This window comes from Nannobrachium achirus, assembly GCF_963921795.1.
Source record: "Nannobrachium achirus genome assembly, chromosome: 21".
NCBI classification, from domain to species: domain Eukaryota; kingdom Metazoa; phylum Chordata; class Actinopteri; order Myctophiformes; family Myctophidae; genus Nannobrachium; species Nannobrachium achirus.
In genome coordinates this window covers 6,388,683-6,411,825 of record NC_137828.1, presented here as the reverse complement: position 1 = coordinate 6,411,825, position 23,143 = coordinate 6,388,683, and the positions used below count along the sequence as shown (strand labels likewise).

The following is a 23,143-nucleotide window of genomic DNA, read 5'->3' as shown; positions in this document are numbered from 1 at the left end:
CAAAGTCATTAGTGAGTCTACAGGCGCTGCAGTCTAATTTATATACACGTCTTTCTCATTACCTGAAATAAATGCTTCTCACACCATCTGCAGCCAGCTCTACCCTGCACCCTGTCACTCACTTGTCACACCGTCTACGAGTCACTTGTCTACGAGCGCACAACGTGTCGCTTCACGCCTCGTTGCGAGCTTGGCTATTTTCACAGACCCAAATGCATCCCCGTCTGGAATCAATGGGGGTGTCGTAGATTAGAGGTTATCTTGATTGATTATGTGTGACGTTATAGAGTAGATCATATATTCATTGATTATATTAATTTCTAGATCTGTATGACGATACTAATACCTGATAGTTAGTCGAGAGGTCTTCAGAAGGCTTCAGTAACTGTTGTTTTGGTAAACCCTATCTTGTTATGGTACGCCTCGTTCCAGAGGCCTTGAAGCCACAGTATAACTGTAGTGTCTGACCATTCTTCTGGGCAGAACTACCCTACCACTGCCCAGAGTGTTAAACTGTACTTCTGTCCATGATATCATGTTACATAAACAAATCAAGTCTCCGTGGCATGTGTAATAAATAGAAAAAAAATATTTTTGGGGTTGAACTACTCCTTTAACTTCATAGACACATACAAAACAGAAAAAGTAAAAAAAAACTATGGCACCATGTCTTTTTTTTCACCACAGGGGGCGTGGTTCTACGAGGCTACACACCACCACTGACCTGTTTCCAGAGCATGGAGTCTGGGTGGGGGTGGTTGGGGGGGGTGTGGTACCACTGACCTGTTTCCATAGCATGGAGTCTGGGTGGGGGTGGTTGGGGGGGTGTGGTACCACTGACCTGTTTCCATAGCATGGAGTCTGGGTCAGGGTGGTTGGGGGGTGTGGTACCACTGACCTGTTTCCATAGCATGGAGTCTGGGTGGGGGTGGTTGGGGGGTGTGGTACCACTGACCTGTTTCCATAGCATGGAGTCTGGGTGGGGGTGGTTGGGGGGTGTGGTACCACTGACCTGTTTCCATAGCATGGAGTCTGGGTGGGGGTGGTTGGGGGGTGTGGTACCACTGACCTGTTTCCATAGCATGGAGTCTGGGTCAGGGTGGTTGGGGGGTGTGGTACCACTGACCTGTTTCCATAGCATGGAGTCTGGGTCAGGGTGGTTGGGGGGTGTGGTACCACTGACCTGTTTCCATAGCATGGAGTCTGGGTGGGGGTGGTTGGGGGTGGTGGTACCACTGACCTGTTTCCAGAGCATGGAGTCTGGGTGGGGGTGGTTGGGGGGGTGTGGTACCACTGACCTGTTTCCATAGCATGGAGTCTGGGTGGGGGTGGTTGGGGGGTGTGGTACCACTGACCTGTTTCCATAGCATGGAGTCTGGGTGGGGGTGGTTGGGGGTGGTGGTACCACTGACCTGTTTCCAGAGCATGGAGTCTGGGTGGGGGTGGTTGGGGGGTGTGGTACCACTGACCTGTTTCCATAGCATGGAGTCTGGGTGGGGGTGGTTGGGGGGTGTGGTACCGCTGACCTGTTTCCAGATAGTCTGGGATCACTTCACTTTTCGGGCTTGTAACCGGTGTGGAGCGGAAACCACAACACGTCATGTTGTAGTACTCAAAGACTACAATTTGCCGGAACTATCCACCGGAAACAGTTTTAATCCAAAATAATTCCCCTGCGCTCAAGGACATACTTTTAGGGCCTACCTAATAAACTCCTTGATGCGGAGTAGTTTTGCTTTTGAAAAATGCGTTTGGTATATGCATCTTTTAGTCCAACTCGTAGCGACTGGAAAGACTACACTGGGCCACTCAAGCATTTTAATAGGGATTGGGGAAACAAACGGAGGGAACCAAATCAAAGCGACGCCGCTTCTTCTAGTGGTTTCTGCGTTGGACGGAAACCAAACAGACTGTTGTGAACGAACACCAGGGCTTTCCCCCAGAAAGCCTGGTAGGCGAGGTTAGTTTCCAGAGCATGGGTGGGGTGGTTGGGGGCGTGGTACCACTGACCTGTTTCCATAGCATGGAGTCTAGGTGGGGGTGGTTTGGGGAGTGGTACCCAGGGGCATAGTTCCGCCGATTTAAAATGATTCCAATACGGAACTAAAACTTCCTATGATTGGCCGCTAGTTGCGCTGTCCACCCCCCCCCCCCCCCCCCCCCCCCGGCCGGTTGCAAAAAGAATTGTTCTCCATTCGACCCCATTCATTTTCCCCTTTCGTTTTCTAACCTTAATTAACATTTTCATAAATACTTTATGGTTCCTATCGCTAGTTAAAAAAATGCCTTTCAATCACCATGATTATTGTGAAAACACGGTCCCATTTACGTTAAAATTTATGATAATGTTGCGGGGGCGTGGTCAACTAAGCTGATACCAGCCGGCTGTGTTCTTTTTCCTGTGCTGTATTTCGGGAGGCTCCGACCACATTCTCCCATGTATCTCTGCGGTTGCACGTGACCGTTGGCAGCCAATAGCATCCTCTGATCGCATTTCAATCTATGATGGCGACACCCATGCCAAGGACCCAAAATACTTCATTTGCGCTGCATAGAAACCAATGGCTTCGCACTGTCCATATATTTTACGGTCTATGGTGGTACCACTGACCTGTTTCCAGAGCATGGAGTCTGGGTCGGGGTGGTCGGGGCCATCGTGGCTCCCCACCACGATGGCCCCGGTGAGGAAGGCCATGACGTTGGTGGTCTGGTGGTTGTGCAGGAACTGCTTCCCCCAGCCGCGGTGCTGCGACAGCTCGTACAGCGCCGCCGTCTCCGCGCGGATCCTCGCCAGGTAGGCGTGGCGCCGGCCCGCGTCCAGGCGCCCGTGGACCATGTCGTAGGCCGTGGCGAAGCCCGTGAGGGAGTGGGCCGCGGGCACCTCGTCATTGGGGGCCGTGGCCACCTGTTGTTTTTTTTAGGGACGGTGGTGGGACGATATGACAATGACATTATTACCAGTAAGACTCCCTAATCGGGAGATAAGCGACTGCCAGGTCGCATACACAGACCTTAGAAGGCAATGGTAGCCAATCAGGAGGGAATATGGGAAATGGGACAGATCCATGTTGATGACATGACTGTAGAGATACTGTGTACCGCTTTGCGTGATTTTAGGGCAAAATCTGTAGGAGCAGTGTCCAGAAATGTGTTTTGCAAGAATCGGCCTCATGGTGGCGCTAGAAGGGTGCCATGTGAGAAATGAGGGGTGGAGGTTGTGGTGTGCAAAGTTTGGCATGAATAGGGGCAACGGTGGCGGAGGTATGAGTAGGGGAAAAGTGTGATGGACAGACTGACAGACAGCCGGTGGAGGTTTTGATAGTAACTGCGACCTGACGGTCGCAATAAAACAATGCCGGAAAAACACCCTTAAACTAAAGACAAATAAATACAAATAATAATAATAATATTTATGCATTATTAAGTAGTATAATTGTTCACTTTACATCACAGCCAAAACATCAACATCTTAAGATACAGCGCTTCGGAGAAAAGAGGATCAAACAGTATTATCGTGGGAAAAGATTATCGCGATTAACAATATTATTTTTATTATGTTTGCACAGGGCGGCGTCATTTTGTTTACAAGAGCAGCAACGCAGATTGTGGGTGGAGCATCACGTCGCATTGACCCCAATAGGATTCCGATTTCTCGTGAGACGAAATTTCAAAGGTGAGTTCAAAGATCTGCATTTTGTAAACAACAACGGCTGAGCCCTGTTAATATTTGAGTGTCGATAGGATATCATCAGTGTGTAAGGCAGACATGTACCGAAAAGGGCGTGGGAGAAATAAGCGCATTAACAATCTCACAAACGGATTATCGCTCATAGTTCAAAAAACGTTTCAGTTTCTAAGACATCCTTGTGCGTCTTTTGAGAGCACCCATGGACGGATCGGGGCAACGCAAAATATTATGATTTTTCAAAGGTTTGTGAAAAACTCTCTGGCAGTTAATGTGTTTCAGATGGGTCTTATTACATTGCTTCAGTCATCAAATCATTTTCTGTAGGCCTGCCTTTTGCGTTGTAATGGCTGATAGGATTCCCATCGTTTTTTAATGCTAGTGAAGAAAGAAAGAAATATTTTTTTCAATAAAGAAGTGTTTTACTCAAGCTTCTCTCGGAATCTCATTGCATTTCCTGGTTTCCCCAAATGAACGCTATACGTTAACATGTCATTAGGTCGAACACCCTTTGGATCGACCACCAAACTCTAACCCAAACCCTAATCCTAACCTCAGTAAAACTATGCCTAACCCTAACCCTAACCCTAAACCTAACCTCAGTAACCGTGATGCGGGTGATTATCTAACCTGCCGACACTGTTCGACCCAACGGGAGTTCGACCTATGGGGCAGTCTTAAGTGGCAATTTAAGAATCCCCGGGCCCTGGCGCTTCTCCAAATCAAAGGGCCCACCCGCCACCCCCGCCCGACCCGACCTGGCGCTTAAGCACAGGTTAGTCCAATGGTTAGTCCGCGCCTGTTTGGCTAAACTGCGCAACAGCAGATAACGAGGAAACAGGGGAAACCATAGCCTCGCATAGCCAGGCTTACTCATCTGCGAAGAGAAAAGCCTGGTGACAATAGAAAGCGTTCAACTTCCGCCGTGAGAATTTCACCGGAAGCTGTATTTTTTTCACAGTGCGGTGTTCCTGCAAACGTATTCCCTGCACGAAAAACTCTGGTCTACGTCTCCTTCTCTGTCGGTTGCGGTCGCAATAAACAATATACAAACAAAAACATTGATTCAAGCAATGTTACGCCTATTAAGAGCGAGTTAAGAGCTACAATCTATTTGAGTTTTTTCGCTGGGGAATGTAAACAAACCCGCACCGCATGACGTAACGTCCGTTAAACGCAGACTTCCGCTAGAAATCTTGGAACCAACCGGAAGGCATATTGTCTACAGGGTGGGGGAAACCAATAAATGCACTGATTCCGAGACAAGCTTGAGTAAAACACTTCTTTAGTGAAAAATATGGACTGACACATCCCGAGGAGGTTCTGAATAGATAAAGAACACTTGTGGAAGGCGGTGAGCACCTTATATTTTGGATTTGTACATGTTGGAGCAGTAAGGGGATCAAACAGCCCATTGCGGCTCATCGTTATAACCCTGTTATAGAGTAAAAACGTCTTCAAAATAAAAGTCCTCTTACGGGTGTTATTTATGGCTATAGAGCATTGCAGCAGAAGTGGTTTACTGGTCCCACTAAAATAAATCTCCCATTCATTTTCCCCATAGACTTTTACAAACATATTTATAACAATTATGTTAAGCCTAGAACCAAGCCATCCAGGATTGCAGTGAATCATGACCTTTTATCCTATGTGAACATATATTTTAATATTAAATTATTTGATATACTACCCTTTATTTGATATTGACTACCCTTCGTTCAGCGATTTTCAAAATGTTCTTTTCATAGAAACAAAGGTTTTATGGTCATGATTCACTGCAATCCTGGATGGCTTGGTTCGAGGCTTAACATAATTGTTATGAATATTTTCATGAAAGTCTGAGGAACATTAATGGGAGATTTTTTAGTGGGACCATAAACCTGGTACCCTCCCTAGCTTACCTTCCAGTCCGGGTAGCTGGCCATCCTGTCCATGAACTTGAGGAGGAACTGCAGGGCGGCGCCAGAGTCCTGGTCGGGGCAGAGCAGACAGTAGAGGGCCAGCGGAGGAAGGTTGTTGCCGTAGATCTCGTTCCACTTGGCGGCGAACTCCCGGTGTTCGGCCGGCGGCATGTAGACGCCCGGGTTGGACAGCATGGTCAAGACCGCCGCGCGGATCACTGTGAAAGGTATGGGTTAAAGCAGGGCTCGGCAACCCAAAATGTTGAAAGAAACTAAAAACAAATGTATTTATTATTTACAAAATGAACTAAACTAGTGAAAACAACCGATCTACAAGCACACAACACCTCGCACCGCGAGGTGTTGTGTGCTTGTAGATCTGCTGTTTTCACTACTTTTGTGCGTCAGTCTTATGATGAAGCAGGGCTTTACTTTGCGATAAAAAAACATACAAATTTGAAACTTGGAGATACAAGGTTTCTGCCCGACAGTGACAATATATTAAAAGTCTATAATTAGCAATATATTAATAAGTCTATTAATTAGCCTACTGTCAAAATGACTAAGTAAATACATAATGAGCATTACATTTAATATTTATTCTACACATTTTTACAGCATTGGAAAGCGTTAAGAATGTTTGTGTCATGTCTGGCCTCCTGCAGAAACCATATTAAAACAAAAATATATATATTTTCCCCCTTATCTTTTTCCATTAATACATTTTTGAAAAAGCTCCAGGGAGCCACTAGGGTGGCGCTAAAGAGCCACATGCGGCTCTAGAGCCGCGGGTTGCTGACCCCCGGGTTAAAGGTTAAGGCACACTGCTGCGTTTTTTCATCCGAATATATGAGCGAATTTCGGAGCACGTGAATGAAAAAATCAACCACACATTATGGCAATCATGTTTACACACTGCCGCCCGTTTCGTTTTTTTTTTCCAGACACCTGTCATCACTGTCATCCCTTGCTCTGAAAAATGGTTTTCAAAAGGCAAAGAAAAAATGCAGCCGTGTAAAACCAGCTTTAATAACTTGTTTGGGTTAAAAATAAAAGGTTAACCCATTTAGACCGGGAACGCATTATTACGTATTATCTTATGCTTTAACTATGAAGAAAATAGCAGATATACAAGCTCGCAGTGCGGCAAGAGCTTGTAGTTCTGCTGTTTTGGAAAAATCATAGAGATTTGTGCAAGTCTATGAATATTTTGACCCAATTCTATAAGTGTTTTCTTCTATGTTATACTTCAGTGGTGCTCAAACTCTTTTCATGTCAAGGACCCCCAGAATGATATGTATTTGTCCACGGACCCGCATTTCAAAATATGTTGTTTCCAGCGACCCCCCCAGAAGCAAATATTTGAGTTACACATGTTTGCTTAAAAAAATATATATATATATATATATATATATATATATATATATATATATATATATTCAAAGATTTGATATATTCAAAAACATGTTTTTAAATAGCAGATCTACAAGCTCAGAAAATCACTTACCCTACCTTTGAATATGTGGCTGTGGGTGGTGGTGGCCCTCTGCCTCAGTAGCGGGACGTCCCCTTGGCTGAAGTACAGGCTGGGGTAGAGGGGCTCTGTGGGCTGCGGGGGTCCCCGGCTCCTGTCCGCGCTGAGCTGGACTCGCAGGACGTCCTCCGCCAAGACGTCTCTGTCCGAAGACGTGTTGAAAACCCCGGAGGACGCGGGGGAGGAGGGGGAGGAGGAGGAGGAGGCTGCTCCGAACACCGACAACAAGATGGCAGCCCCGTAGACCACCGTCCAGCATCTGTTGTTGTTGTTGTTGTTGTTGGTAGCCATGATGACGCCAGGAGTCTTTAAACGCATATTATTCCTGACGCGTTGTTCGTGTGGTCGTTATAGTCAACACACTATAGAGGGTGTGCGCATGTATAAAGTGAATGGCAAATCGAGTGGCAAAGCGAGTGGCAAAGTGAGTTTAATGTCGTTTAAGGTTGTTAGTGTGGTTGTTATAAGCAACACACTATGGGTATGTGCATGTATAAAGTGAATGGCAAAGCGATTTTAACGTCGTTTGATGCAATCAAGACAGGACTTTTCTGTGTGGATGTATGGCCTGTCAAGGCCAGAAAGTATTTTTTCGCCACTCAGTAGGCGTTCCCTTTTGCATAACTTCCAGGTATGATGATGATGATGATGATGTCATGCGCATATCCTCAATTGTATTCGGTCGAGAAGTTTTCGCCAGCAAAGAGAAAACTGCCTCTTTGTAATCCTTTTTGAGTGATGATATCCGGGTTGAGCGGCTGCACAACAGAAAAGCGAGGCGTTTTAGTCATGCATCACTTGACAACATGTAATATAAACGGTAAGACGATTCATTTCCCAGTGAATTCCTCGTGACTTGCGTCAGTGCAGTGCACTTGGCAATTTTCCGGTATTGCATCTTCCTAGTTATTACTCTGTTTTATTATGCAGTAGTTGTTGTATTTTTAACCTCATAGCCTCATGTGACATCTGGAGATAATTGTCTGTATGATGATGATAACAGTCCGGAGTGAATTGGTCGTCAGTTTTACAATAGTCCATTTAGTCCATGTTGGACGTTTCCATATGAGGCAAGAAATCTACTGGTCCACAATAGTGCATAAGGATGTGTGCAGTCACACAAAAAAGGAAAATGGGTGTAAAAAAAAAGGACACTTGTCAATAGTTTTTTTTTTCACCTGTCATATAGTAAAAATCACACAAGTATGAAGCGAGCAGTGCTGATGATGATGACGATGCTGCTGATGATAGAACCACATGAAGTCAGTGGACATGACATCAGTATTTGTGGTATTTGATACCATGGAAAAAATCACTTACGACAACAGTATTTGATACAATAGGGGGGGCATAAAAAAAACATGGACGTCTGATACACACTAAGTCAGGTATTGGAGCGCTTAGCGCGGCTCAAAAAGATATCTCTCCATATCCTCTTAAAACTGTAGTTGTAGAAGTCCGGACGTTGTTGCTACATTGCTTGGCAGTGTTACAGTCCATTTAATAGTCCATATCGGATATTATTCCAATGTGATGCAAAATCAGCCAGTCCTTTAATAGTAGTCCACATAGCAGTCAAAAGAAGAAGAGGAAATATATCTATATAAAAATAAAGACACTTTTTACCCCTGTCATGTTACCTGCAGATAATAGTCCGAAATGATGATAATAATCCGGATGGTATACGTCGGTTGCCAGTTTTATCGTCCATAGATATATGCTTGGGATGTTTCAATATGATGTAAAAGTCAGCCAGTCCTCACTTGTAGCCGCAGTATAAAAGAAAAGGGAAAAGGGACTCTTATTCAGATGTGACGTATGGATATAATAGTCCATATGGTGTAGGTTGGTTGTCAGTATTACACTGTGGTCCATTAGGACATACTATGGATATTCCAATGTAATGCTAAAACCAACCAGTCCACAATGACAGTATGAAAATAAAGACACTTGACTAGTTGACTAGTTTGTCCCTCCTGTTAACATATAATAAAAACACCACTACTATCAATATTCTCTCCCAACAATGTCATAAACCGTTTACAAAAACATAATTGCTGATGTGCTCCTGCTGTGAGTAAAATAATAATGAATCAGATAATAATCATAAGCTGCTGCTGCTGCCTTCTGTCTGTCTCTCTGTGTGTGTGTGTGTGTGTGTGTGTGTGTGTGTGTGTGTGTGTGTGTGTGTGTGTGTGTGTGTGTGTGAGTGAGTGTGTGCGTGTGCGTGCGTGCCTGCGTGCATGCAAAATGCACAATTCTTTATGGTTGCAATAAAATAACAGCTAATGTGTGTATAGCCAGGATACAACCCATCCTTTAACTATTCCTATTCAATTGCACTGTAGGCTAGCTACATCCATTCTGTTGGTATCTGACTGTAATTGTTCCACTGCATTTGTTTCCTCACACCAATGAAACTATGTGGACAATAAAATGAACAGACAGCCTTTCTGATCCAACAGAAGCTTCACACACTGATAGATCTCCAAGCCCACAACATGCCTCCCTCCTCCGAGGTAATTAAGATCAGTCCTTTCAGCCCCAGTCAGTGACTGCTGTCCTCTGCTCATCCATGCACATCATCACCCCCCAGTGGTGGAAAAAAGTACTCGCATGTTTTACTTAAATAAAAGTATCAATACAGCAATGTAGAAATAATCTGCTACAAGTAAAAGTCCAAAATTCAAAATGTACTCAAGTAAAAGTACACAATTATTGGCATCAAAATATACTTTAGTGCCAAAGGTAAAAGTGCAAAATGTTTGAAAATAGCAGATCTGCAAGCTCACAACGCGTCGCGATGCGACACGTTGTGAGCTTGTAGATCGGCTATTTTCAAGTAGCCAAGGTATAAAATATGGCTAAAGTGGGTCAATGTGTGTTTTATAATATTATAATTTATATCTGCAAAATAACTAGTAACTAAAGATTTAAAATAAAAGTAGAATATTTGGATCACAGATGTAGTGGAGTAGAAGTAAAAGTATTGGAAATTGGAAATACTCAAGTGAAGTACAAATACCTCACATTTGTACTAAAGTAGGCTACAGTACTTAAGTAAATCTACTTAGTTACTTTACACCACTGTACTGCGTGCACTGTAGGCTGCTGCAGACAATAAATGCTCCAAATCCAGTGATTAGGTCATAATTATATGGGTCTCAATGGAAGGGAAATATAATCATTCTTTTTCCATGTGTCCATCTCTAAAATAAACCCCCAGTTGTTAGAAGAATTAAGTCCCTATTAATGCACTGGTACTGTAGTCTGCTTCAGAAAATAACGGTGATTAAGGTCATAATTAATGTGTGTCTCTTAATACAAGAGACACACTATATCTACTGCATAGTACTGTGTTCTATCCGTCTGACATTCAATGTTATTTGAGATACTTCAATGGTCTCCTATGGAAATAAGCTTAGTCTTTTCTAGGGTCTCCTTTTATAGACCTTGTACCAGTGAACTGTACCGTCATGAAACTGTACCTTTTTCCTATGCAAACTTCTAATAAAGTCTTCAATCAATCAATCAATCAATCAATCAATCAATCAAGGAAAATCAATCCACAATGGCAGTAAAATATAAAGCCACTTGTCAATAGTTTGTCGCTCCTGTCATCATATAAAAACACGACTAGCCTACTAATATCAATAATATTATCTCACAACCATATCATACAAGAGTTTACAAAAACATAATTGCTGACTTGAAGTAAAACAAAGAGATGATGAATCTTCCAGAGGGAGTGGGGAAAAAAATGATATTCATGCAGAATAATTCATCAGATAATAATCACAAGTTGCTGCTGCTGCCTTCTCGTGTGTGTGCGTGCGTGCGTGCATGCACATCATTTCCATAATAATTCCATTGTTGGTCGATCTGTGAGTGAATCTGTCTGACAAGTCCTTAGTCTATAATGTCCTCGTTCTAAAAATATTAAATATAAATCCCAAGCTGTTTGAAGAGGTCCGAAGAGAAAAAAATAAATAAAGGATCAGTTGTCCAGTCTCAGGTATTCCCAGATTGAGACATAATTATTACTGTACAGTCCAGGTTGTCTGCAGAAAGACAGAAAGAAAGAAATCGGTGGAAAAATGATATAATCCTTAATTGGAGGTACAATCCCTGCTATATCCTCATTCACCAGCTCCTAAACGCAGCCGTTATGCCATGTATCCATCCAATCCAAAGCCATGTATTGCACTAATCCCCGTGTGTGTGTAACACCGTTGTGTCTGACTCCCGTGCGCGTCTGAACTGTAGTGATGTATGTGTGACTGTGTCCTCTCCTCTCCCTCTCTCTCTCTCTCTCTCTCTCTCTCTCTCTCTCTCTCTCTCTCTCTCTCTCTCTCTCTCTCTCTCTCTCTCTCTCTCTCTCTCTCTCTCTCTGCGTTCGGTGGAAAAAACAAGACACTGTATGGCCAGTAGAGGGAGCTGTGGCTTCAGCAGACCTCGTGCCATGATAATAGGCTATACTCACTGGTTCCCAAACACTGGGTCGTGGACCCGTTTGTGGGTCGTGGACACGTTTTTATGGGTCCCTTCATTTTTTTTGTCTTTTTGTTTTTAAATATTATATTTTACAAATATTTAAAAAAAAAAAAAAAAAATGATTTTTATTTTCATGAATTAAAAAATAAATTATTTTTGTCTTCCAGCAATTTCATGATGAAATAAAAGAAAAACATCTAAGAAATTCCAGTAGTGAAAATAGGTCTACATGAAAAATAGATCTACATGCTCACAACACGGTGCAAAACGACACGTTGTGAGCTTGTAGATCTGCTATTTTGACTGGTTTGGGTTCCAGGGTGAATATCTAATTTCTGTTGTAACTGCTGCTATAATAGCAGGCTACACAAGCCAAGCCAGTGGCAGAGGGAGACAGGGAGGTGCTGGCCATTGGTCAGGGACATGTCGGCCTTCGTTCCATTTTGGGGGCTGGGCGGCCAACAAAGTAAATCGTCACTGCCGGGCAGACACCTCGTATCTCCGAGTTTCAAATGTGTAAATGTTTTCGCAAAGCAAAGCCCTGCTTCATCATACAAGGCCGTCGCACAAAAGTAGTGAAAACAGCAGATCTACAGGCACACAACGCCTCGCGTTGCTTGTAGATCAGCTGTTTTCACTAGCTTAAATAATTTTTAAAATGATAAATACAAAACAAACGGTTTTGGATATACAAGGTTTCCACCCGACAACGACGAAATATAACTCATGTAATTGGCCCACTGGCTTGTCACTTGTCATGATCTGAGATGGCAAATCTTTGAGTAGCAGCAGCGCTATAGAGAGAGATCTCTCTCTATAGCGCACAATGAGGGCCTCTACAACTCTTTTTCCCGGGCTGAATCAGGGGCCCAGCACGTCCCTGGAGGGAGAGATGTTTTTAAAAGCATTAATTGGCTGCTAATAAGAAATCGAAATCGACTCATGTATGCATGGACATAGCCTAAGGATATTTTGGTCTAATGGATGCGTGTGTGCGTGCATGTGTGTGTGTGTGCATGTGTGTGTTCTAGCCATAGGCCTGGTTGATTAAACTCAATATGATCTATAATTTAATTATAGGCTACCTTAAGATAATGCTATTATATCATGCCAAACAGATTTCTTTTATGAGTTATGATTAGATATGTAGTTGCATCATCCGCTGTGTGTGTGTGTGTGTGTGTGTGTGTGCGTGTGTGCGTGTGTGCGTGCGTGCGTGCGTGCGTGCGTGTGTAATTACAGTATCTAATTAATAACCCTATCCAGGCTCCAATGTCACCTTGGATCAAACATCTTTATCCCTGATTTCTCCAGACAACAATCACACCTTCTCAGCTGCAGAACACGTCTTATTATTTCCCCTTAATATTCACCAGATCACAAGTCTCAACATTTCCCTTTAATGTTCACCAGAGCGTTATTGGGACCGTCAGGTCGCAGTTACTATCAAAACCTAGCCTGGTTAATAAACCAGACCGCACAACACCACCCCGTGGTGTTGTGTGGTCTGGATCCTCACAATTGAGAATCCATTTCCACCAGCCACCAGAAAGGGTTAGCCAATCAGGGCTGTAGGCTGTGTGGACACAAAAACATTCCCCCCTCCCCCTCCCCTCTATGACAGGCATCAAAGAGGTAGTTGTCTTTAATGTTTCATTGATTAGAGAGAACACTAAGGAGCTATTGACACTTGTATGGCTCAATCAATTACTGCAGTTTACAACCCCTTTGAAGTTCAAAGGGAGCAATTACGCAAGTCACCTTCACATTTTTTTAACCCGCCCTTAACATTACGTCAATAGGCTTTGGCCCGCCCCCAGAAAAAGAATCTCTCCCCAAAATTCCAGACCCTCTTCCCAAAACAAAGTGTGTGATAGTCTGTTTTATTAACCAGGCAAATCAAAACCTCCACCGGCTGTCAGTCTGTCTGTCACACATCACACGTCACACATCACACTTTTGCCCTACTCATATCGACGCTTTTGCCCTACTATACCAACATCTGTGCATGCGAGGCGTTGTGAGCATGTAGATCGGCTACTTTCACAATTTCAGCCTCTAATATTTGACAATTTGGCCAAAGTTTAATTTGTCATTTTGGAGGTATTAAAAGGTCCTTAAATTGTCACTTAAGAAATGAACTGCTCTAATAGCAGGCTGTAACGAAAAGTAAAGTTATGTAAGTGTAATATTGTGTATTGTGTACCGCCAAACCCCCAAGGTCTCATGGTATGTCATAAAGGGATTATTCTGGGTTGGTTGTATACAGGGACGTGCTGGCCATTGGGAAAAGCGGGACAACTCCCGAACGGCCGATTCATTCCCGGCCGGTCCAGGCCGGCTATTAGGAAAAAAAATTTAAATAAAATGTCGGCCTTCGTTCCATTCTGGGGGCTGGGCAGCCAACAAAGTAAATCGTCACTGTCGGGCAAAAAACCTTGTATCTCCAAGTTTCAAAAGCAAAGCCCTGCTTCATCATATAAGGCTGTTGCACAAAAGTAGTGAAAACAGCAGATCTACAAGCACACAACGCCTCGCACCGCGAGGCGTTGTGTGCTTGTAGATCGGCTGTTTTCACTAGTTTAAATCATTTTTAAAATGATAAATACAAGACAAACGGTTTTAGACATACAAGGTTTCCACCCGACAACGGCGAAATATAACTCATGTATTTGGCCCACTGGCTTGTCACTTGTCATGATCTGAAATGGCAAATCTTTGAGTAGCAGCAGCGCTATAGAGAGATCTCTCTCTATAGCGCGCAATGAGGGCCTCTCCAACTCTTTTTCCCGGGCTGAATCAGGGGCCCAGCACATCCCTGGTTGTATATCATGATGCATGTCTTCATGAAGCCTATAGTACTGTACTGTACCAGAGCTAATTCACATGCATGCACCACAATCTACACACACAATCCCACTGGGAACGTAGATTCATGTTGCATCACTTCTCCTGAAGCACAAACACACACACACACAGACACACACGCATGTTTTCTTATCGCGGTCAGCGTTGGAACTCTCTTCTTGTTGTTGTTGCAGCAGCGTAGCAAGCTACACTCCCAGCATTTAACTTCCATTAATTGTCCATCTGTCGGAGACTCATAGCAGCCTGTTCACTCAAACATCCATACTGCTAACAGTAGGCTGGTCTAAACACCATTCAAACAGGATAAAGCTATAACAGTAGGCTGGTCTAAACACCATTCAAACAGCATAAAGCTATAACAGTAGGCTGGTCTATACACCGTTCAAACAGCATAAAGCTAACAGTAGGCTGGTCTAAACACCATTCAAACAGCATAAAGCTATAACAGTAGGCTGGTCTATACACCGTTCAAACAGCATAAAGCTAACAGTAGGCTGGTCTAAACACCATTCAAACAGCATAAAGCTATAACAGTAGGCTGGTCTATACACCATTCAAACAGCATAAAGCTATAACAGTAGGCTGGTTTATACACCATTCAAACAGCATAAAGCTATAACAGTAGGCTGGTTTAAACACCATTCAAACAGCATAAAGCTATAACAGTAGGCTGGTCTAAACACCATTAAAACAGCATAAAGCTATAACAGTAGGCTGGTCTATATGTCACCGGATGTTAGAGAAACAGGACGGCCGAGAAACGGAGCACTCGCGGTGCCGCACGGGGCGGAACAAGCGGTCGCCCACAACAACGTCCTCCAGGCGGAGCCCATCGATTGTCCACGACATTGCAAGCGGCGCGAAGGCCAGCGGACCTTGGTCCTGCTCTTCGCCCCCGAGCGCCGCAGGCGCGAGTGGCCGCGAAGAGCGGGCCAGGGCGGCGCTCCCGGAGTTACGAAGCCGTGGTGAATGCAATCGTTATATTTATGCCCAGGCCGTAAGGCCTGGGCAAGCCCAAGATAAACGCTCATAGTAAGCTAATGGCTAAGCTAATGGCTAAGCTAATGGCTAAACACCGCCCAGCTAGGCTAGTAAATAAAGAAAGGGAGTCGCAAACGAGTGACGTCAGCGCCTGCACTAGTGAATGGCTGTCTATGGGCTGTCGTCGCCATCTGGTGGTGATTAGTGTGTGGTGAACGAAACAAGCGCTCTTACAATGAACGTCCTGAGTTACCCAAACATACTGTAACATATACACCATTCAAACAGCATAAAGCTAACAGTAGGCTGGTCTATACACCATTCAAACAGCATAAAGCTAACAGTAGGCTGGTCTATACACCATTAAAACAGCATAAAGCTATAACAGTAGGCTGGTCTAAACACCATTCAAACAGCATAAAGCTATAACAGTAGGCTGGTCTATACACCATTAAAACAGCATAAAGCTATAACAGTAGGCTGGTCTATACACCATTCAAACAGCATAAAGCTATAACAGTAGGCTGGTCTAAACACCATTCAAACAGCATAAAGCTATAACAGTAGGCTGGTCTATACACCATTAAAACAGCATAAAGCTATAACAGTAGGCTGGTCTATACACCATTCAAACAGCATAAAGCTAACAGTAGGCTGGTCTATACACCATTAAAACAGCATAAAGCTATAACAGTAGGCTGGTCTATACACCATTCAAACAGCATAAAGCTATAACAGTAGGCTGGTCTATACACCATTAAAACAGCATAAAGCTATAACAGTAGTCTGGTCTATACACCATTCAAACAGCATAAAGCTAACAGTAGGCTGGTCTATACACCATTCAAACAGCATAAAGCTATAACAGTAGGCTGGTCTATACACCATTCAAACAGCATAAAGCTAACAGTAGGCTGGTCTATACACCATTCAAACAGCATAAAGCTAACAGTAGGCTGGTCTAAACACCATTCAAACAGCATAAAGCTATAACAGTAGGCTGGTCTAAACACCATTAAAACAGCATAAAGCTATAACAGTAGGCTGGTCTATACACCATTCAAACAGCATAAAGCTAACAGTAGGCTGGTCTATACACCATTCAAACAGCATAAAGCTATAACAGTAGGCTGGTCTATACACCATTAAAACAGCATAAAGCTATAACAGTAGGCTGGTCTATACACCATTCAAACAGCATAAAGCTAACAGTAGGCTGGTCTATACACCATTCAAACAGCATAAAGCTAACAGTAGGCTGGTCTATACACCATTCAAACAGCATAAAGCTATAACAGTAGGCTGGTCTATACACCATTCAAACAGCATAAAGCTAACAGTAGGCTGGTCTATACACCATTCAAACAGCATAAAGCTATAACAGTAGGCTGGTCTATACACCATTCAAACAGCATAAAGCTAACAGTAGGCTGGTCTATACACCATTCAAACAGCATAAAGCTAACAGTAGGCTGGTCTAAACACCATTAAAACAGCATAAAGCTATAACAGTAGGCTGGTCTATACACCATTCAAACAGCATAAAGCTAACAGTAGGCTGGTCTATACACCATTCAAACAGCATAAAGCTATAACAGTAGGCTGGTCTATACACCATTCAAACAGCATAAAGCTAACAGTAGGCTGGTCTAAACACCATTCAAACAGCATAAAGCTAACAGTAGGCTGGTCTAAACACCATTCAAACAGCATAAAGCTATAACAGTAGGCTGGTCTAAACACCATTAAAACAGCATAAAGCTATAACAGTAGGCTGGTCTATACACCATTCAAACAGCATAAAGCTAACAGTAGGCTGGTCTATACACCATTCAAACAGCATAAAGCTATAACAGTAGGCTGGTCTATACACCATTAAAACAGCATAAAGCTATAACAGTAGGCTGGTCTATACACCATTCAAACAGCATAAAGCTAACAGTAGGCTGGTCTATACACCATTCAAACAGCATAAAGCTATAACAGTAGGCTGGTCTATACACCATTCAAACAGCATAAAGCTAACAGTAGGCTGGTCTATACACCATTCAAACAGCATAAAGCTAACAGTAGGCTGGTCTAAACACCATTCAAACAGCATAAAGCTATAACAGTAGGCTGGTCTAAACACCATTCAAACAGCATAAAGCTAACAGTAGGCTGGTCTACCTCCAGTAACTGGTCTAAACAGTGGGGCAACAGTGGCTCAGGGGTAGAGAAACCGTCATTAGAACGCGGAGGGTTCCCAAAGTGTTCCCAGTTCGATCCCGGGCTCCCCCAGAGTTAGTGTGGAAGAGTCCTTGAGCAAGACTCTGAACCCCTAACTGCTCCTGATGAGCAGGTTGGTGCCTTGCATGGTTTCCTATTACATTCACCCAATCACACACACATTCATACACTGCTGCAACCAGTGTATGAATGTGTGTGTGAATGGGTGAATGTAATGCACAATCTATGTAGCACCATTTAACAATTACCATTTGAACACCCTTCCTGTAGTAAATCGTCATTGCCGGGTGGAAACCTTCTATGTCCACACCAGTTCGTTTTGAATTCATCATTTAAAAAAAAAGAACTAAACTACTGAAAACAGACGATGGCGTTGTGTGCTTGTAGATCGGCTGTTTTCACTACTTTTGTGCGACGGCCTTGAATGACGAAGCAGGGCTTTTACTTTGCGAAGAAGCGTACAAATTTGAAACTTGGAGATGCGAGGTTTCTGCCAGACAACGACGGTAATATTTCTCCTCTTCACAGGAGAGCTCCTGCTTACAAACGGTCGGTAAACAGACAAAACCTGACAAAAAGAGAGAGAGAGAGGTTTGTCCTTTCTTCTGCAGGCTTTCATTTCTCTCTCTCTTCTCTGAGTTAACTTCTAATAGCTTTGTGTGCCAAAAACACGCTGCCATCTCATTTCCCTTCCTGTCAAAAAAATGAGGTTTCTTTTTGATCCCGGGTGGGATTGTAGTTAGAAGACATCTGTCTGTCTGTCTGTCTGTCTGTCTGTCTGTCTGTCTGTCTGTCTGTCTGTCTGTCTGTGCTCAATGAAAAGGCTGAAAGAATGAAGAATATAAGCGTTACAGTTACAGTTCTAATCACTGTTGAGCTGCAGAGAATGTTAGAGAGGCAGGGGCTGACATTTCTAAAAGGGCCTTTTGTTGAACATATTGAAAATGGCAGACCTCCAAGCTCACAACGTGTTGCAGCGTTGTGAGCTTGGAGGTCTGCTGTTTTCAGTACTTGATACCACACTGAACTAAGCATATTAAACTCAATACTGGAGATGTGGCGTAACAGCATGGATTTCTACACAGAGAGGGCAATTCTTTCAACATAAGATGCTGCGTTCAAGTTCAGGAAAGTTTTGACAAGACAATTCTCTTGAATGCTGCCTTCAGGTAGAAGGGGGGGTTGCGTTTCTTTCAACACAAACTCCATACATGGTGTTCAAGTTCAGGAGAGTTTGGACAAGGCAATTCTCTTGAATGCTGCCTTCAGGTAGAAGGGGGGGGGGGGGGGGGGGGGGAGTAGCACTGTTTCATGCCGTTTCAGCCTATGGTCGCTACCAGACTTTTCTCTTCGCAGATGAGTAAGCCTGGCTACGCGAGGCTAGTCAAGCACAGACACCTCACACTGTTGATTGACAGGTGTCCGTGGGTGCCCTCATCTTGGGTGTTTGAACCGTTGCAAAGCTTGGCTTCTTCTTTGCAACAGTGGAGAGTCTGTGTTCTCCTCTGTGGCAGCGAAATGCTGGACCCTGAAATCAACCCTAGACGGGTTCTACACCAGAATGTTATTTATGCCGATGATTTGAATACCAAGGACCCCAATGGAAACAAGACCTTAAGGACTTTTTCTGGTGTGTGTGTGTGTGTGTGTTTTGTTTTTTTTTGGCTTAAACCAAGTGTTTGACTGTACTTGTGCTGTGTTACTTACTGTCTGATAACATATTCAGTCAATCAATCAGTCCTTTTATCCAAAATGTCTGACTGCACATCACACTGTTTGCATTCATGACTAATACAGTATTCAATCAATCATTCAACATGATAGGCTATAGGCATAATATGGACACCTGGGTTGTGCAGAACCGCAGATCCGAACTGCAGTGCCCATTTATGGTCATGCGCATAAGATGGGAGTAGAGATGTGCCAATTGATCGGTGAGTGATTGCGATCGGCCGATAATGCCTCAGCTTTATCGGGAACATCGGTATCGGTATCGGCAGATACTGATTCCAGTTGATCTGTGATTGGTATCGGCCCCAGAAATCTCAATCGGAGCTTCTCTAGATGGGAGCAAGTGGACTTCAGACAGACAGACGGACAGTGTGTGTCCGTATTAAAATGAGTCAGACAGACAGACAGACAGACAGACAGACAGACAGACAGACAGACAGTGTGTGTCCATATTAAAATGAGTCCTGCTGGTATAAAGGCAAGAGTGAACCAGGCCTATGAAAGACCCCCCACAGAGTAGAACCATCTCCCCCCACAGAGCCTGGGCTCTCTCTGCATGCATGTGTTTCTCTGCATCAGGGGTGTCGCACCAAATTCTGGGCCCTGGGTACGAGGATTCACTCACATTTTGTGCTTTAACCCTTCTTGTGCCTATCCCGGACAAGTTCGTCTTTTTTTCAATCCAATACAATGTTTTTTTTTTTTTTGCTATTTTACTTACCCTGAGCTGCTTGTAGAGATGTGGGTGGTCCTGAGCTGCTTGTAGAGATGTGGGTGGTCCTGGCTCGTCCTACGCTTTCCAACGAGTGATTCTAGATGGTCCGACGATTTATTCCATTGAAAATGGTTTAGAATAAAGTTTAGAGCCCCCCAAACAAAACTCAATCTATACTGTCGGCGGCGCGACGTATTCCGCGGTGCCTATCCCGTACTAGTCCGGGATATATAATAAAATTAATTAATTAATCGGAGGCCTCAACGAAGCCCCGGTCTAATTTTCCATCCATTCCCCAGGCCTGGATGCTGTTTCCATCGGCCTGTAATCGGGCAACGCCACCGCGCCGCCCACTCCAACACAAACTCACATCTTTAGAGACCTTTTTCTCTGAACTGTGTTCCCAGTGCAGCGACAACGTTTTTTTGCGGCTAAAATAGCTTCAGATCGGGCTTCTAAAAAATAAAGAAGCTAATAGCTAACTGTTAGCTAACTTCCTCCGGTCTTCATCCATAACAGTGGTGCAACCAAGCCACTACTGCCTGTGTAGACGGAAGTTAGAGCGAAGGCCTATACAGAAATGTCTGGCACTCTAGCGGTACCTTGTGGCCCCCGGCAGTAAATGCGTTAACTATTGAAAAACAGCAGATACAAGCTTGCAGCGTGGCACTCGGTGCTGTTTTTGAAAAGTCGGGAAAAGTCTTTGAATATTTCAAATCCTTTTTTATGTGAAGGACCCCCAAAATGATATGTATTTGGGCCACGTACCCCCATCTCAAAACATTTAGTTCCAGGGACCCCCCAGAAGCAAAATTTGAGTTACAAATGTTCGCTTAAAAACCACATTGTTCTATTCATTCAAGATCTGCACACATTTTCATTTTTTGGGGCCATTTTTAGCCAAAGGAATGTGCAAAACAAGTGCTTGCAATTGGATTCAGAATAATGAAAAAACCCTAGTTAGACCCCTCACATGATACTTAAAGAAGATTATTTTGGGGGGGTCTTTCTTTCCTGTATAGTAAGTGAATGGGTAGGTGCAAGAAATCATGATTTGTCTGTTTTTAAACAAAAAACACCTCAAGGACAAAAAAAAAAACAGATGAAGATTGTTGAAAAACCAAAGCAAGAACAACTGAGATCGGATGTACAGTATACACTATACAGTATAAAGCTTTCAGCTCACAACATATTCCCTGTCGACGATAAAACAATGATTCCCTCAGATTCTGGTTCCATTTGAGGCTGCTATGCAAGAAGGTTGGACTGGTGGGAAAACATGACCTATTTACTCTGAACAGAATAAATAAACAGCCTTCCAATGTCATTTCAATCCTAAGCCAGGGGTCTTCAACGTTTTCAGGCCAAGGACCCCTTAGTTGAGAGAGAGATGAAGCAGGGACCCCCAACCTTTTCATAGATACCATATAGTTTCATTGTTTGACAGCACAATCATCAGTTTATCATTTAAAAAAGTAATTTAAACTAGTGAAAACAGCAGATCTACAAGCACAAAAAAAAAACAGCAGATCTACAAGCACACAACGCCTCGCACCGCGAGGCGTTGTGTGCTTGTAGATCTGCTGTTTTCACTACTTTTGTGCAACAGCCTTGTATGATGAAGCAGGGCTTTGCTTTCCGAAAAAAAACTACACATTTGAAACTTGGAGATACAAGGTTTCTGCCTGACGGTGACGATTTACTTTGTTGGCCACCCAGCCCCCAAAATGGAACGAAGGCCAACATTTTATTTAATTTTTTTCCTAATGGCCGGCCTGTATCGGCCGGGAATGAACCTGCCGTTCAGGAGTTGTCCCGCTTTTCCCAATGGCCAGCACGTCCCTGGTCTCATTGATCTATGTTCTGCCGCCTACGTGAAAACAGAGATGGCGATGAAAAGGAGGAGGGTTTCTAACAGTGCTTAATTTGTGGGGGAACAAGGTAGCCTGGCTCCAGCCAATAGACCCACCCACTCTCTGAGTGAACTGCTTCTCTTGGTCTGGTTTTGTCATATGACGCGTCTCTTTCTACCGAAACCGACCGAAACCGACCAATGAAATCAATGCAATACGGAGGAGGGGTGCGTCTAACTTTTGAAAATCAACAGAAACAGTGGAGGGAGGGGTGGCTTACCAGAGTTCTTAATTTGTTCAATTTGTTTCTTACCGATAGGGGCACTTTTGTGTAATGGAAAATGTAGATATTTGTATGTGGTGTGGTGTTGTGTAATGTGGTGCTAAAGCTGCAGTCGAAAAGGGGCTTTAAGCGAACCTTGGGTGTGAAAGGGGCCTAAAACCCATTCACAGATGCATGGGCCAGAACATTGTCAGCTGAAGGAATACCATTCACCTCCAACATGACTAAATCAGTCGTTCACCATCTGATCTTCCTATTTCCGGTAACACAATATACAGCAAGCCTTGCATTTAAAATCTGTGTATTAAAAAAAGAAAAGTGAAGTGCAAGTTCATCACAAGTTGACGGCGCTAAACGTCTCGTTGATTTAGTCCTTCGTGTAGCAGAGATGAAGGCTTGTTGAGGAATGGATAAACAAGGCACTTTTATACAAATTCATTCAAACAATCCTCCTCCACCAGAACATCTTTAAATCATTGTTCAGTCCTGTTCATCACACAGGCTCTCCACGGCTGCAGAGTAAACACACTGATGATGCATCACTGAAACATTATACTCTCTCTCTCTCTCTCTCTCTCTCTCTCTCTCTCTCTCTCTCTCTCCCTCTCCCAGGCACATTCAAATATAGACATTAACAGGGGCTTGAGCCCCTGCCCTTTGACACGTCTGTAAAAAGTGCGCCCTCCAGACCATGAATAAGTACCTTAACGCTTCTGCCTTTGACAGTCCTCACCGTCATTTAAAGGGTTAATATCATGGTGCTGTTGACAGCGCTCACCGTCGATCTTACTGTAAATACATTAAAAGTATTATTACTTACTGTACGTCGCTCCGGTCCCGCCCGCATCGGTAATGTCCGTGATTTGTTT

At 43.7% G+C, this 23,143-nt stretch overlaps 1 protein-coding gene across 1 annotated transcript in view; it reads right to left on the bottom strand.

The window, feature by feature from the left end:
• LOC308307230 (dermatan-sulfate epimerase-like protein) overlaps positions 1-7,411 on the bottom strand; it is a gene marked incomplete at both ends in the record, with an annotated part of 21,849 nt that extends 14,438 nt beyond the window's left edge. The window contains 3 exon segments of the mRNA XM_080752403.1: positions 2,612-2,905; positions 5,587-5,804; positions 7,099-7,411. Coding sequence (XP_080608529.1) covers positions 2,612-2,905; positions 5,587-5,804; positions 7,099-7,411 — 825 coding nt within the window.
• Between the last annotated feature and the right edge of the window lie 15,732 nt (positions 7,412-23,143).